The sequence below is a fragment of the Neovison vison genome, chromosome 11 (genome assembly GCF_020171115.1).
Source record: "Neovison vison isolate M4711 chromosome 11, ASM_NN_V1, whole genome shotgun sequence".
In the NCBI taxonomy this organism is placed as follows: Eukaryota; Metazoa; Chordata; class Mammalia; order Carnivora; family Mustelidae; genus Neogale; species Neogale vison.
This window is the reverse complement of record NC_058101.1, coordinates 205441201-205456819: the sequence shown is the minus strand read 5'-3', so window position 1 is coordinate 205456819 and position 15619 is coordinate 205441201. Positions and strand designations below refer to the sequence as shown.

The following is a 15619-nucleotide window of genomic DNA, read 5'->3' as shown; positions in this document are numbered from 1 at the left end:
GGAAACACAAACCATTCCCAGAAACTCCGGCATCACAGGATGCCCTCCATGTGCTTCTTTCATCAGGAATGGCAGCTTCCAGAATGCAAACTGGCCTAGAACATTTTGAGGAAGCTCTGGTGGGCTCAGAACACCCTCCCCCCCAATCCAAGCAGGGACCAGTGGTTCTGGCATCCCTCTGGTGATTTAGCAAAGTCCCCCAAGGGCGCCTGGGTGGCTCAGTGGGTTAAGCCTCTGCCTTCAGCTCAGGTCATGGTCTCAGTGTCCTGGGATCGAGTCCCATATTGGGCTCTCTGCTTGGCAGGGTGTCTGCTTCCTCCTCCTCTCTCTCTCTCTGCCTGCCTCTCTGCTACTTGTGATCTCTCTCCGTCAAATAAATGAATAAAATGTTTGAAAAAAAAGAAAAGAAAAGTCCCCCAAGTCTCAGGAGGGTCCCAGATGCTGCTTACACCGTCCATGCAATCTGGATAGTTCCTCGGCCCCAGAACTGTACTGGCTCGGAAAGGGCGGAGATGACCTGCTTTCACCTGTAGACCAGCATATGTGATTCTGGGCCCTCAGAGGTTCTTATAGACGTTCCCAAGGTGGAGGGTGGACAGGGAGGCTTTCTCTAAGGTCCCGGTCTGCAGAGAAACTTAAACCTTTCAGGAAACTTAACCAGTTTCAGGAGTTTTGGCAGAGAGAGTATGTTCCAGGTCAACCTGGGGGCCGAGGAAGGGCTCCTGACCAGAAGCCTGGACAGAGTTTCCCACTCATCTGAGCCCTCCCAGAATTTTCTGTCCATAGGACCCCAGGACCGGTATCTCTGAACGACATGCACAGGGCTGGCTTACAAAGCGGCTGGAGCCTCTGGAAGTGTCTGTCCTGTGCTTCCCGGCCCGTCGCAGAGATGCCCGCGCTGCGCTGCAAAGCCAGGAGCCTGGGCTCTGCGCGCCGGGCCTGCCGCGTGGGCTGCCGCGTGGGCAGGACCTGCTCTCCCGACCGCTCCCTCACAGGCGGCCTCCCTCCCTCACCACGCACACACTCCCCTGACTCCAGTGTCTTTGGCGAGCGTAAGCTCGTTCCACCCAGGGTGAGGGTCCCTGTCACTCGGGCCTGCAGCTATGACCCCTCCCACGACCCCTGAGAACTCGGGCCCCGCGGTCCGGGCAGCCCCCGCAGCTGGCGCGCACCGGCGCCCTCGGTCCACAGGAGGCCGGGCAGGGCGCGGAGGCTGGCGGGGAGCTCGGGAAGAGCCCGGCTGGCCGCTGGCCTCCAGCCGACTCGCTATTCCAGAGCTCTGCACGGCGTCGCCGTCACGCGGGCAGCCCAGGGGAAAACGCTGGCGCCTCCTGCACGCCGTCCCTGCACACACGGCACCGGGGAGCGAAGGTCCCCGCGCACTGCTCGCCCTCCCCGCTGCCCCCGCGCGCGGTCCCGGTCTGGAGTCTCGTCTGGCCCCGGCCCCGCGGCGGCCTTCCTGCAGACCGCGCGCTGGCAGGCTAGTAGCCCCCCAGGCCGGTTTCTGAGCGTTGGTATAACGGACTGAGATGTGTGCTTCGCCCTTGCGCACTGCACACACGCGTGCACACGCACGTCGCTGCCAGCCACGCGCGCCGAACGCGAGACGTACACTGAGACGAGAGAACTTCGGCTTCTCTGACATTCGAACTAGCAAGAATCTGAGGGGCGATCTGCGCTGATCCTTCCGGAGAGAATTCCAGAAGACGTTTCAGAATAATCACTGGGGCACCTGGTTAAAGGCGACCTGCAGGCTGGGCGCCGCCGCACCAAACGGAAAACGCTGGGAGTGGGTCTGAGCGGCGGCACCAGCAAGCCCCCCCCTGTTGGCTTCACGCGCGACAGTGACTAAGAGCCCCCGGTCTGGCTTCCACAGAGCGCATCGCTGTAGGCGCCGGTGACATCCAAGGACGACTGTCCTCCTGCCGAGGTCCCCGCCTCGAGTCCAGCGCTGGTCCGGAGACGCGGCACCGAAACCCAGACCTTGTGCCCCCGCGGTCCGTGGCATTTCACTGCTCTGCCCGTTCGCCGGCACCGGGAGGCCTGGAGAGGACGTGCCCGCGTGACGCCCGCTCGAGCAGCGAGGTGGGCCGGGCGGAGGACGACGCACCCTCGCGGGGCCGGTAGGGGGCGCTCTGGGCAGGGCGCTCGCGGGCGGGCCAGCGGCGGCGGAGCGGAGCCCCGAGGGCGCTCGGACCAGGAGCGAGTTCACCCCCGCGGAGCCGGGCTCTCCGGTTTCAGTCGTCAGGGACCCGGCGGACCCGCTCCTCACGGTGACTGACCCCGGACGGGCTGCTCGGGCCCTTTGATCTGCGGCCGACGCGACTGCAGCTGCCGTCCCCACGCCACCAGCTCGCCCGGGCAGAGCGCGGCGCCGCCGCCTCCTCAGGAACGGAGCGTCCGACAAGACCAGGCTCCCGGTTTCCCACGATGGCCCCCGCGCGCGCACCGCGCCCCTCCGCCCACGAGTGTGGCTAATGAGGCGCGGAAGGGCGCTTCTCGCCCAGACAGACAGACACACGCCGCCGCCCCAGCCAGCCGCAGACGGAAGCGCTCGCCGCCTCTCGGAAATGCGGCCGCGCCTTCCCCCGCCGGCCGGGCGGCTCGCGGCCCTCCTCGTCGCCGCGCTCTTCCTCGAGAGCCGAGTGCTGCCAGGTAAAGCGACTTCGCCGAAGCCTTGCTGCCGGTCCGGTGCCCGAGCCTTCGGGGGCCGCCAGTCGTAGGAGCAAAATCGCCGCCACCTGCCCCCCGAGCGGGGGTCTCCGAGGAAATCTGGGGCCCGGCGGCCGGGGCCTGCAGCCCGCTGCCTCCTGGCGCCCCCAGCAGCTCTCGCCAGATGACGTGAAGTCTGGGGTGTCTCAAGTCCTCGAAGCCTCTTTGCTCCATCACTGAAGTGGATGTGAATTAGGCAGGTTCACCTGCAGTTTCTAGATCTGGAGGACCCGAAAATGGGGCATTCTTGTAGGAAACCTTGGTTTCCAAAGCCCTCCGCTTACTTGCAGCCAACGTCAGGAACCATAAAAGCCACAAAGCCGGGCCGGCAGAGGGATGGGCAAGGGGGTCTCCTTGAACGGCCTTCTCCAGGCTAAGAGGCGTCCAACCCTTTGCTCCTCTGTACCGCTGGTCTCCCGCGCTTGACTCTGGCCCTCCAGGCTCCATCCCAACCCCGGGTTTTTCTTCTCCTTTTTAACGTTCAGTCTTTGGCCGCAGAACTTAGCCACAGGCATCAGAAATGAAACAGCAGGGGAGTGTGTCCCCCTTCACTCAGCCTGCAGGCATGGGTCGCACAGGTGTCAGGGGGCCTGCACAGACATGTAATGGGGGGCCCTCCTCACTTTCGCCCGAGGAAGGCACTGGACACCCCAAATGTGTCATTCCATTTCCTAGAACTCGGGCATTAGATTCAGGGAGGAAGAAGCAACCTCCTGCTCTTCGTCGAATGGAATGTCTTCCTCTCCCAGTTCCTGAGAATTCCCGGCCTCAGGGAAGAGGAAGGGACAGGAAGACAGGCATAGGTGTGTGGAGGTGGACTGTCCTGTTACAGCTGAAGGGACTGTTGACGGTTATGCTTTATGTCATTCGCCAAAAGATGCTCCCCAAAATTTCCGCCAGAAAACGTAATGGGAGGCATGCCTATTCCTGATGAGCCCCCACTTTTCTAGCTAGCTCTGCGTCTTAAAGGATCGCCTACTGCTAACGGGCTGGGTTCCTCCAGGCTTGAGGGGAGGGCGCAACTTATAAGGCAAATGCAACTTGGCTTCAGGAGAGCTAGTCTGGAGGAAGGAGGGGGAGAGCTTCCGGTGTGGAAAGACTGGGGGTGGGAAACCGGTTCAGGTGATCAGATACCTGTTAGGCACCGCCAGTAGGGGACGCCCCTTCTAAGAAGCAGACATACAAGGAAGCTAAGATGGCGCCTGATTCCTGAGAAGTTTGGTGGCTTATTGCCCAGGGGAGGGCCACCAAGCCCGGAAAAAGCACCCTGGCACGGAAGTAGGAGAGATTTCCCAAGTGAGGACTAGACATGATGAAAAGAAAGACAAAAACCCAAAGCAACATAGGTTTGCTGCTGCAGGCTGTGAGCCTAGGAACGTCTGACTGGAGGCCAGCTGCAGAAGGCAAGTCACGGAAGCATTCAGTACTGAGAGGGCCGGAGGCTATCTGTCCTCATCTGGATCTTTCCTCTGGGAATATTCTGTGTGTGTGCGTGTGGGCAGTCTACCCACTGACCCACCCTCACGAGAGCTCTGGGTGAACAACAGTCAGGAACTATACCCCTGGGGCTGGGAAGAGCTAATACCTAAGAGCCTCGCAGACCACATGATGAATTAACTGAAAAATGCTTTCTCTTGCTTAAAGGGAAGCATAAGTACTTTTAAACAGATGCAGAAGTGTTTTTTTTAAACAAAGCAAAAGAACATTTATCCATGTCACGAAGAGCACCGAAGCTGAGACAGGTACAGACACTATAGAATCGTTCACGGTCGTTGATAAGATTCAAAAAGGTCTTGATGATCTAGTCTAGTTCTCGTGCTTTGGAGAGGAAAAATCCAGGCCCTGAAAAGCGAGTGTCTCCCCCTCACTGGAGGAATGAGCCCTCTGTCCGTCAGGGCGCGACCCTCACCACCCCGCTGGGGTCCGTCGTGCTGCTTCCCTTCTCTGACTCTAGAAGGCAAAGGTCATGCCAAATCCCTTGACATGAACTCAGGAGCACACGAAGCTGGTGATGTCAACTCTCAGGTAAGTGTCCGTGGGGCTTTGCTGGAGGCGTCTGATGGGTGCACACCAAGCGGTCATCCTCCCCAACCACGCGGCCGGACGGAAGAAAGTCCCTGCTCCAGAGATGAAGCCCGTTCGCCCAGTCTCACAGCTTTCACCCTAGTCTTTCGAACTTTGAAAACGAATTCATTCTGGGTTGCTGCTGTTTTCACTGTCACTGAACCAAAAGAAAGGCGAGCAGTGTGATGGTGAGAAAAGCGGAGGCAAAGACATTTCTGCCACCCGTGCTGGGAGGCAGGAGCTACGGGACAGGTCTGCGCGGGGCAGTGGGGGGGGGTGTCTCCCCTGCTGCCCTCAGGTGTCATTTGCCCGGGACTGAAGCTTTTCTTTTGGAAGCGGGAGAGGAGAGGGGGATTCAGAGTGGGAGCAAGAGGGGGAGTACGATGGGGCTGAGGCCACACAAGTTTTACGTCTGGCCAGCCAACCCCCCCCGCCAGCATTAGGTGAGCTTGGACAAGTTGCTCCCTTTCCCTGGGCGTCATTTCCTCATCTGTGAGAAAACTCGTGAGACCAGATCCTCTCTTGTGTTCCCTGTGACTCTAGCTTCTATCTCTGAAGCAAAGAGCTTGATACCACGTGTGCGATACACGATTCACCAGCAAGAGTAAAACAAGTAAGAAAAATGCCCTTAATGGGACGTGGATCCTTACATGAGTGACAGCACATCATCGTTTACAAAGCTCCTTGCGACTGAAAAATGTAATGCTCGGGGTCAACCTCAGCATGATCACACATGTAGCGCCAAGACATGGGAACAACCAGCTTCCACGCCAGCGTGTTCCAGGAGGGGCAGCGGCTCTGATCCATGACCCCCTCACTGATACCCACGGGACGGCAAGCCTTCGGCCGGGTTCCGGTGGAGGACAGGCTGTGATTCCTGTGCCCAAAGGACTCCTCCTCAGGGGACACTGCCCATCAGGGAATGGAAGAAGTCCAGGAATGACGGATTCATCTCACGAGATAGCTCCTGTCACCGCTTCGCCTGCTGCAATATCCTCCTCCCCTCCCCAATCCCAGTGGCAAGGGGCCGGTTTCAGCCCACGGGAAATGGGGCCTGTCTACGGACAGCAGCCAAGTTATAGAAAAAAGGGAGAGAGGCACAGTCTAGGGAATGAAAAGCTCAGAGTGCAGCTCGTTTCTACATAGTGCTCAGCATTAATATGACGACGGATTTAAAACAGAAAACTGCGCGCCTGGGTGGTGAGTCATTTGAGCGTCTGACTCTTGATTTCAGCTCAGGTCATGATCTCAGGGTCGTGGGCTCAAGCCCCACGCTGGGCTCTGCACTCAGTACAGAGTCTGCTAGAGATTTCCTCTCTCCCTCTGCCCCTGCCCTGCCCGCCACTCACGCGCACACTCACACGTGATCTCTAAGTAAATAAATAATATAAAATCTTTTTACAAACCCCAAAATAAAAAAAAAACCATACTCTTACAATTACTTCCCAGTTCACATTTTCAGTAAAAATCCAATGTTGATCTTCCCATCCATTAATTCGCTCACTGCCTTGTGAACACTCAGGAGTTAAACTCAACCAAATACATTTGAATTTAAGCTCAATTCCTTCCACAGGGATTTACTGAGTGCATATAAATGCCCTTTACTGATCTGAGCTCTTCAAAGACGCCTTTGTGTTTCATGGGACAGACACAAGTGGCCTGTGTGGGCGCCTCTCTTAAGGTCAGCCAAGAGCTTAAGAAGTTGTCCTGGAAAAGGTGCCCTTTGTTATGGAGACGACTAGACGGCTCAGAGGGGCCCCCTTCTGAGCCCAAGCACCTCACTGTGTGGCTCAGCCCCACAACAGTAAGAGAACACAAGTCCAATACTATTCGATGTTTTTAACAAGTGTATTCGTGACCCCACAGGGACACTCTCTACCACTGGGATTTGGGCATGCTCTCCCTCCGCCCCGGGAAAACACCCTCACTGACATTTCCCTGCAGTATCTGCTCCTTCCAGATCCATGTTCTAGGTCCTACTTTGGAAAGATGCGCGTGCACAGATCCTCCTCTAACAAGATCAGCGGCACAAGGCTGCTGCTCTGCTGACGGTCTCGGAGCAGTGACGGGAGGTGGGGAGGAGAGACTGACATCCGCGCACGCCCCACAGACCTTCTGAGGGGACGGGTGGCCCAGGCTAGGCTCTCATTCCTCAGATGCAGCCAACAGTGCCTGCTTTTCAAGAATGCCCCAAATCCAAACTTTGAGTGAAAGCAGATTTTTTAAGCCCTGGTTTAAGAAATTAAATAACAACAATCTACCCAAGATTGTTTCCAGAAACTCCTCGTAGCAGGTAATTCCATAAAATTTCAGGGAGACTTAAATAGCTACAATAACCCTCTCTCCTGTGCAGCTGGGGGCAGATTCAAGGAGGTCTGTGAGCGTCCAAACGGCTCCTGCCAGGAATTTTGCATTGAATCCGAACACCAGGCGGGGAGATGTTTAAATGGCCAGTCGTGCTGCCTGCCCATGGGGAACGAGCCCGTCATCGAGCCGACTACACCCAAGGAATGATGAACTCTTTTTGAAGCTCTGAGTTTCTACGATGTTTTATTCTCTATTTTGTGCACTCTCTCTAGATCTCTTATTTCTGTCTTCTCCCAGGGATTCTTTTGAGTCCAAAATAAATAATAAAGCAAAACTAGCAAACATAAGACCTATTTTAAAAATTCATATTGGAGGTGCCCGGGTGGCTCAGTCATTAAGCATCTGCCTTCGGCTCAGAGCATCATCCCAGGGTCCTGGGATCGAGTCCCGCATTAGGCTCCTGCCCATTGGGGAGCCTGCTTCTCCCTCTGCCTGACACTCCCCAGTCATGCTCTCTCTTTCTATCAAACAAATAAATAACCCCCCCTTCTTAAAAAAAGATTCTGTTCATTTATTTGACAGCGAGAGATAATGAGAGCCGGAACACAGCAGGGAGAGTGGGAGAGGGAGAAGCAGGCGTCCCGCTGAGCAGGGAGTCCAATGCAGGACTGGATCCCAGGACCCTGGGATCATGACCTGAGCCAAAGGCAGAGGCTTAACTGACTAAGCCACCCAGGCGCTCCTAAATAAAACCTTTAAAAAACATAAAAATATAGAAATTCATATTGTTCATTTTCAGCCCATTACTGTTTGGTTCCCATCTTTCTATCAGGTGTGGACAAGCTCCCCCAACACTTCATCTGAGGACACTGTTCCCCCTTCCACTGGGAAAACGTGCTACCTCATACTATGCAGCCTAGTGGGTCTCCCTCCCTGACAAAGGGGCAACATACAGGAAACTTGCACAGTCAGATTCCCCCACATCAGTCAGACCTCAACGGAAATCTGAATCACGGGCAGAGCAATACCCACCAGATCCAAGACAATCCTTCTACATGCTTTCCTGAGGCAGGGCTCTGGCCTGTCCTTGTCTTCCTGGCTAAGGTCCATGGAATTTCTCATTTGGCCACCTTTCACTGGGCACGACCTCTTGGCTCTTCCATCCTGTAAAGCACAGCATTGCCTCCTAGGCCAGCCCTAACGAATTGCTGCAGACTTAGTGGGCTACAACTCATTATCTGACAGCTCTGTAGGTCTGAAGTTAACCAAAGACCCAATGGCGTGGATCTCAACGGGTCAAAATGAAGGTGTCTGCAGAGCTGAACTCCCTTCTGGAAGCTCTATGGCTCCCTCTCCCCGTGGCTGGGACAGCAGCGGTGGGCGGCCCCGTGTGACATGGGCAACCAGGCTTCTTTGCCCACCTCTAAGGCCGGCAACAGGCTTGGTCCTTCTCACATCCTAACCCTCAAAACTTACCTTCCGCCTCCGCCCTCTTCCATTCTTGTCAGAGCTTTGTCATTACACTGGGCCCCGCTGGTTAAGTCAAGATCCTCTCCTATTTTAAGATCAGTGGATTAGCCTCCTCATTTCCACCTTCCACCCCAGTGTCCTTTGCCTTGTGAGGTGACATGGAAACAGGTTCCAGGGATGGATGGATGAAGAAAATGTGATATATGCACACACACACACACGCACGCACACGCACGAATATTATTCAGTCACAAAACTAAGGGAATCCTGCCATTTACGACACTATGGATGGATGTTGATGATGTTATACTAAGTAAAATAAGAAAAAAAACAAAACAAAGAAAACCCCTGAACTCATTGATACAGAGAAAGATTGGAAGTTGCCGGAGGCAGGGGTAGTGGCTGGGTGGGGGTGAAACAGGTGAAGGGGGTCAAAAGGTACAAACTCCCAGTTATGAAATAAATAAGCCCTTGGGACAATGTATGGCACCATGTCTTCAGTTAATAACACTGTATAATTACACAATATTTTACATTGTGTATGTGCGTATATATCGTATATGTAATAATTATGCAATAATTATACTGTAATAATAATAGTACATGTGAGTAAATTCTTATCACAAGAAAACAAAAGTTCTTATCACAAGAAAACAAAATTTGTAACTCCGTGTGGTGACGGAAGTTCCTGAGACTTGGTGCCGGCCATCACGTCACAACACACATACAATGAATCATCTGCTGTACACCTGGAACTAGTACGATGTTATGTGTCCATTATATCTCAATAAAAAATGTCTTTTTCAGTTATTAGTAACACAAGAGGACACTCAGTAAGCATATAAAAGATCTGAATAATACTACAACTAACAATCTAATTGATATTATTTAAAAACGTCATAGGACTACAGCAGAAAAAAAACATTCTTTTTAAGTGTGCATTTACCCATATAAACCACAAAACAAGGCTTGATAAACAAAAGTATCCAAATCATACAAGGTGTGTCCTGTGACCCTAACAGAAGTAAAGTAGAAACTAATGTTTGGTATTTGGAAAATTCTCATATATTTGGATATTAAACAATACATTGAATAAAAGTGAGTGAGCAGGGGTGCCTGAGTGGCCCAGTGGGTTAAGCCTCTGCCTTCAGCTCAGGTCATGGTCTCAGGGTCCTGAGTCCCGAGTCGGGCCCTCTGCTCGGCAGGGAGCCTGCTTCCCCTCCTCTCTCTGCCTGCCTCTCTGCCTGCTTGTGATCTCTCTCTCTCTCTCTCTCTCTCTGCCTGCCTCTCTGCCTGCTTGTGATCTCTGTCAAATAAATAAATAAAAATCTTTAAAAAAAAAAAAGGGAATGAGCATTTGGCATCGAATAAAAAAGAGAAAACATTGTATCAGAAGAGAAAACATTGTATCGGAATGTGTGGAATAAAGCCAAATTAGCATTATGAAATAAATTTATAGTTTCTATATGCTATTATTGTCAAAGAGCAGCAAATTAAATCTAAAACAAGAAAGTCAGGAGATTGGGGCACCTGGGTGGCTCAGTTGGTTAAGCGTCTGCCTTCGTCTCAGGTCATGATCCCAGGGTCTGGGGATCGAGCCCCACATCAGGGTCCCTGCTCAACAGGGAGCCTGCTTCTTCCTCTCTCTCTGACCCTCACCTGTGCTCTCTCTCTATGCTTTCTCTATCTCAAATAAATAAAATCTTTTAAAAAAGAAAAGCAGGAGATTAATAAAGATAATAAGAGAAATTAATTAGGGTGCCTGGGTGGCTCAGTGGGTTAAAGCCTCTGCCTTCGGCTCAGGTCATGATCGCTCAGGGTCCTGGGATCGAGCCCCACATCGGGCTCTCTGCTCGGCGGAGAGCCTGCTTCCTCCTCTCTGTCTGCCTCTCTGCCTACTTGTGATCTCTGTCAAATAAATAAAATATTAAAAAAAAAGAGAAATTAATTAAACAGAAGATTAATAGGGAGGAAAGATGAGATCAAAAGTTGGTTCTTTGGAAAGAGGAATGAAATGTACAACCCCTTACAGGCTGGTATGAGAGACAGAGTCAGTGGAAGAATCGAACACGAACGACCAGTATCAGTAATGAAAGAAAGGAACCAGATCCTGCAGATCTCAGGTCACTTAGCAGGTCTTGTAAGGCACAGCTTTATGTCATTATAGTCAACAACTCTGATGAAAAAGGGTAAATTCCTTCAAAGAAAACTATAAAAATTCACCTAAGAAATAAAAAAAGGCAAAACTAAATGGCCAAGGGGCTGTCAGTGGCTGGGCGCCGGAGCACAAGGATGTGATGAAACTTCTGGAGGTAAGGGAGCTGTTCTGTGCATGTCTGTGATGTTGGCTACCCAAACACATGCATTTTTCAAAACTCACAGAAATGTACACTAAATTCTCTCTCCCTCTGGAGAGAGGGAGGAAGGAAGGAAGAAAGGAATTGTACACTAAATTTTAATGAATAAAATTTCACTGTGTATAAGATATATCTCAATAATTCCAACTTAAAACAAAACAAATAATATCTCTGTTCCTGTCTTAGGGTTTTGGTGCTCCCTTTATCTACCTTCTAGTAACTGTGCCTTTTTTTCATTAAATAAGCGTGACATGCTGGAATTCATTAAGAATCTGCTGTATTTCTCCACCAGAACATGGCCTTCCCGACTAACCGTAGCTTCCACCCCCGGAACTTCCCTGTACCTTTGAGGCCCGGCACAAGGGCAGGGGCAGATGAAAACCTGGAGGAAGGCCAGTCATGCAGAAAACCTACCTCTTCCTCTCTCACAGCCCAACGTTAAAAGCCCTGAGTGCTGATACTGGGTGGCAGAGACAGAATCCCATCTGGCCCTGCTCCGATACAGTCACAGAACCTTCCTTTCTTCCTGGGTTCATTCAAAGTCAGCTGTAGCTTCGTAATCCTAGAGTCAAACCTCAGTCCTAAGAACTGGTCCAAAAAGCCTGAGGAAAGCAGACCCTGCGTCAGGATTTAGATGCCATTAACCAGAGTTTTTTGTTTTTTGTTATTTTTTAAGATTTTATTTATTTGAGAGAGAGAGGGAGTGTGAGAGAGCACAAGAGCAGGGGGAGGAACAGAGGGTGAAGCAGGCTCCCTGCTGAGCAGGGAGCCTGATGCGGGACTCGATCCCAGGACCCTGGGATCATGACCTGAGCGGAAAGCAGACCCTTAACCAACTGAGCCACCCAGGTGAACCCAGAGCCTGGAGTTCTCAACAGGAGGAGGTTTTGTCCCTGGCACATAACTGGCAATGTCTGGAGACGCTTTAGTTCCGGCCTCTAGAATGTGCCTCCGCTGTCTCATGTCTGGGGGCTGGGGATGGTAGCAGCACCCTGCAGTGGACGGGAACGACCGTGAAAACAGAGAACTGTCTGCTGCCAATGTCAGCAGCGCTGGCAGACTGCTCTAGGCTTTGACACGGAGCTAGGAACCAGAAGAGCAGAAGTGGGTAAATGTTCTGCCTCAAAAACATGCTGCAGCCTCCCGAGGGGAGCCCAGAGCACCTGTAAATAGGCATGAGCCCCCCCCCCCACTGCCACCCCCCCCTTGACGTGGTGGCTTTAATCCGTGGACACACAGCACATGGAAGTAACTTTTGGACCCTCAGCATAATTACTGACACTTTTTATTCTTACAGACTCTTTCTCTCTTGTTTTTACTCCTCCATCTTTTCCTATGCCTGACCAATTCCTGGCCCGATTAGAACCAGGTCTGATTTTTCCAAGCAAATCTGATGAATTCATTCCCAGTTCCATATGGAGTCTTTGTATACTGCCATGGAACTTAGTTTCCCTAAATGACTTAAAATCTGTCAAAGAAATTATGAACAGATTTATAACAATCACATAAAGCATTTGCACATCCAAGAAAATTCTGACTGTTCCAAATGTAGACCATTGTGGCCACTTTGTTCCTATGTCCCTCTCCTCCGGGCGACGCTGGCTGGGACAGGGACTGAGCAAACTGCACTTCCCAGACTCCTTTGCTGACCTGCTTCCAGTTAGGTCACCACAAACCTTAAGCTGGAATTTGGAGTTCGGAGAAGAGCAGAAGAGGCTTCCTTCCTCACTTTTGCTCCCGTCACCGTTGCCACCACAGCGGCAGCCAGCCGCAGCGTCCTCTTTCCTAGGGTACTACTAGACCAATGTCATCATGGCCTCACAGAGACATCGGTGACTAGTTCCTGCCCCTTCTGCATAGGTCTGAGGGTTGACACTGAAAAGTCTCTCCTGGGCACTCCGGGGGTGCCCACACTGGTTGGGCAGCGTGCCCCTCCTCAGAGGTCTGACAACCAGGGGACCCCTCTGCAGGCTTCTGGTCTCTTCCATTTCATTGCCTCCTGAGATGTGGCACCTGCTGCCAACAATTATCTCTGGGTAACCCAACACTCCCTTGAGCCCTTTATTACCCGTGTATCAAATCCGGTTTTAAATTTGTTCAAAGCACTAGTACATCCTAGTCAACTGAGTCCCGACTGACATGATTCTACCTTCGTGACTTCGGCTAGTATGCTGTCATCCTATAAACCTGCAGGACAGACAGGCCCCGTTACCTAATGGATGCGGCGACAAGGCGTAATGAAGACCACACTTCGTCACTCACAACTGACAGAGCAAGTGGGTGAAAAACACATTCAGACTCTAAAGGATCTAAAACAACAATTTGTAGAGTAAAATCTGGAAGACCTGTGTCCCATTTGAAGAATTATAAAGGGAGATACAATGCAATTTCTCTTTTCTGTGGGACACAAAGAAGAACTGATCCAAGATCCTCAATCATCCTAAGTGCAAACAACAGAGACAAGTACATTTGCTGATCGTGCAATGTAACTGGAATTCAGTAACAAAATGAAAACTAAGGTAAGAAAGCAAAAAATAATTCAAAAGTGTCCTTAATAACCAGAAAGGAACTAATAATGAAGGTCCTCCTTATACTGGTTTACCTAGCAGTGAAACTAACATTCCCACATAGTATATAGGATTATTGTGAAAAAAATGTAAAATGTACAATTCTATTCAACTAAATGGAAGGATAAATCTGGCAATGACTACGTTCCCTAGTGTACCCCCAGAAACATAATTTTCATGTTTCATACTACTCCACTAACAAAAGACCATCACTAAAAAACTCTTAGATATCTATTTAAATATCCACCAAGTATTTTAGTATAAAAAAAGCACTTAAAATGTCAGTTTCATTATTTAACATGTAACACACTAGTAGGTCCAAATACATAACAGTACACAACAAAATCTTACAGGAATTATCTTTCCTTCTACACAGCAATCAGCAGTGTTGGGGTATAAATAAAGAATAAAGTGATATAGTAAAGGTACAGAATGAGTGAAACTAACATTGAGCAAAATAACAAAAACCAAGCAGACGATATTTTTAAATAGGCCGTGGTACGGTTGATTGAGTGAGGTTTGGTTGGTGGGAGGAGGGAGATGAGATAGTGATCATCGATGCGTTGGGGCTGGGGGAATTGAGCAAAAGAGAAACGGCCACACTGGCAGTGAATCAGAAAATGCGAGAGATTCCCCCGGGCTCAAATCCACAGACGTGGTGGACAGCCTTTTCTTTCTGGCACTCAGAGCTCGGAATCAGATGGCCACGAACTATGATCCGTCTGAAGCTCAGAGTGAAGCCAAGAGAGGAATCAAAGCAAAGCTCTAGGTAGAAACTTGTTTGCTGTCTTTCACCGTCATCTGATAACTCCTGATGACTGGGGATGGAATTTGTAACAGAGCATTGTAACGGTTTGTGCTCACTTCCTCATCATGGTTACTGCCAAGAGAACTGATTATTTTTCCCCAGAATCTACAGTGTCTCTTACAACTTTATCAGCAAGTATTCATTGATCTTCCTTCTTTCAACAATGAGCATAAAGTTGAAAAAAGAAACATCAAGTGTTTGTTTATAACTGGGAATAATGCTGAACCAATGGTTTTTTTCATGATATTTCTTTATTCTCTCTCCCCCCCATCCCATCTCTCTCTCATACACACACGTGCACATACAAACTCAGATGTGTAAGTGTGTGCAAGGGGTACAGGATCATTTGTTCGGTGATTTTACACACGTGTATACTTTCACCTCTTTAGCCTGTGGCCGGAAGAGCCCCGAAACGCAGCTCTGCCACGGCGGGTGTCCTCACACCTGAACTCGCGCCCCACGGAAGCAGTTTTGCTAGAGGACAGATGTGTACTTGTATTACTGGCTAGTTACTGTTGCAGGACATATTACCCCAAACTCATCAACCTAAAATCATGAGCATTTACTATCTAAACAATTTGTGCGGTGAGGCGCAGGTCAGTGCCTCCGGCTTGGGGGCTCTGAGGAGGTCGCTGTGCAGCTTTTGGTCTGGAGTAGAGGTTCCTCTGACGGTTGGGCTGTGGGTGGAGAGGGGGATGCACACCTGAGCTCACCCATGTCACTGCTGACAGGCCTCTGCTCTTCATTAGCTAACAGCGAGTCACCGGTCCCTTTCCACAAGGCAGCTCAGAACAAGGCAGCTGGCTTTACTCAGAGTAACTGAATAAGCCCGTGAAAGGGCTTGGAAGGTGCCCAAGATGGGAAAAAATGGTCTTTTTATAAGCCAGTCTAGGAAGTCACATCTCCCCCACCTGCTGTCGCCTGTTCACAGGTCCTGTCTCTTCTAAGGAAAGGAGTTGCACAAAGGCATGAACACAAAGGCATGCACAAAGGCATGAACACAGGGATCAACTGGGACCGTCCCAGGAGCTGATGATCAAACCCAACAGAGGAGACTTTCAGCCAGAGAGTGCAATTTTGGTTAAAACAAAGTACAATTATCATAACGCTTATTCTGCCGAGATGGCAAAGGACATCTATCTTGGGAAAAGTTTCCCCAAGTCTTTCGCTATGACTGAATTTCAGTCGCAGGATTCCAAGCAATTTAATTTTTTCATACTTTTCAGTGCTTTCTACATGCCAGGTTTTAATGATAACATAAACATTTAAAGAAATAATAAAAATCTATTAAAAAGACCACAAAATCTAAAAAAAAAAGAAAAAAAAATGGTACT

The 15619-nt window shown here is 50.6% G+C and overlaps 1 protein-coding gene across 1 annotated transcript; it reads left to right on the top strand.

The window, feature by feature from the left end:
* The first annotated feature begins 4906 nt into the window (after positions 1–4906).
* Positions 4907–7417, top strand: DEFB108B (defensin beta 108B). Its single transcript, XM_044225710.1, has 2 exons — positions 4907–5976; positions 7130–7417. The coding sequence occupies exons 1-2, from the start codon at positions 5937–5939 to the stop codon at positions 7288–7290; spliced, it is 201 nt and encodes a 66-aa protein (XP_044081645.1). The 5' UTR covers positions 4907–5936; the 3' UTR covers positions 7291–7417.
* Positions 7418–15619: the final 8202 nt, after the last annotated feature.

What these genes read in the sequence shown, in the direction of transcription:
- DEFB108B (XM_044225710.1), top strand. Translation starts at nt 5,937, where the DNA reads ATGACGACGGATTTAAAACAGAAAACTGCGCGCCTGGGTG. An exon ending in GAAAACTGCGCGCCTGGGTG is followed by an intron (nt 5,977 to 7,129) that starts GTGAGTCATTTG and finishes TCTCCTGTGCAG; the next exon opens with CTGGGGGCAGATTCAAGGAG.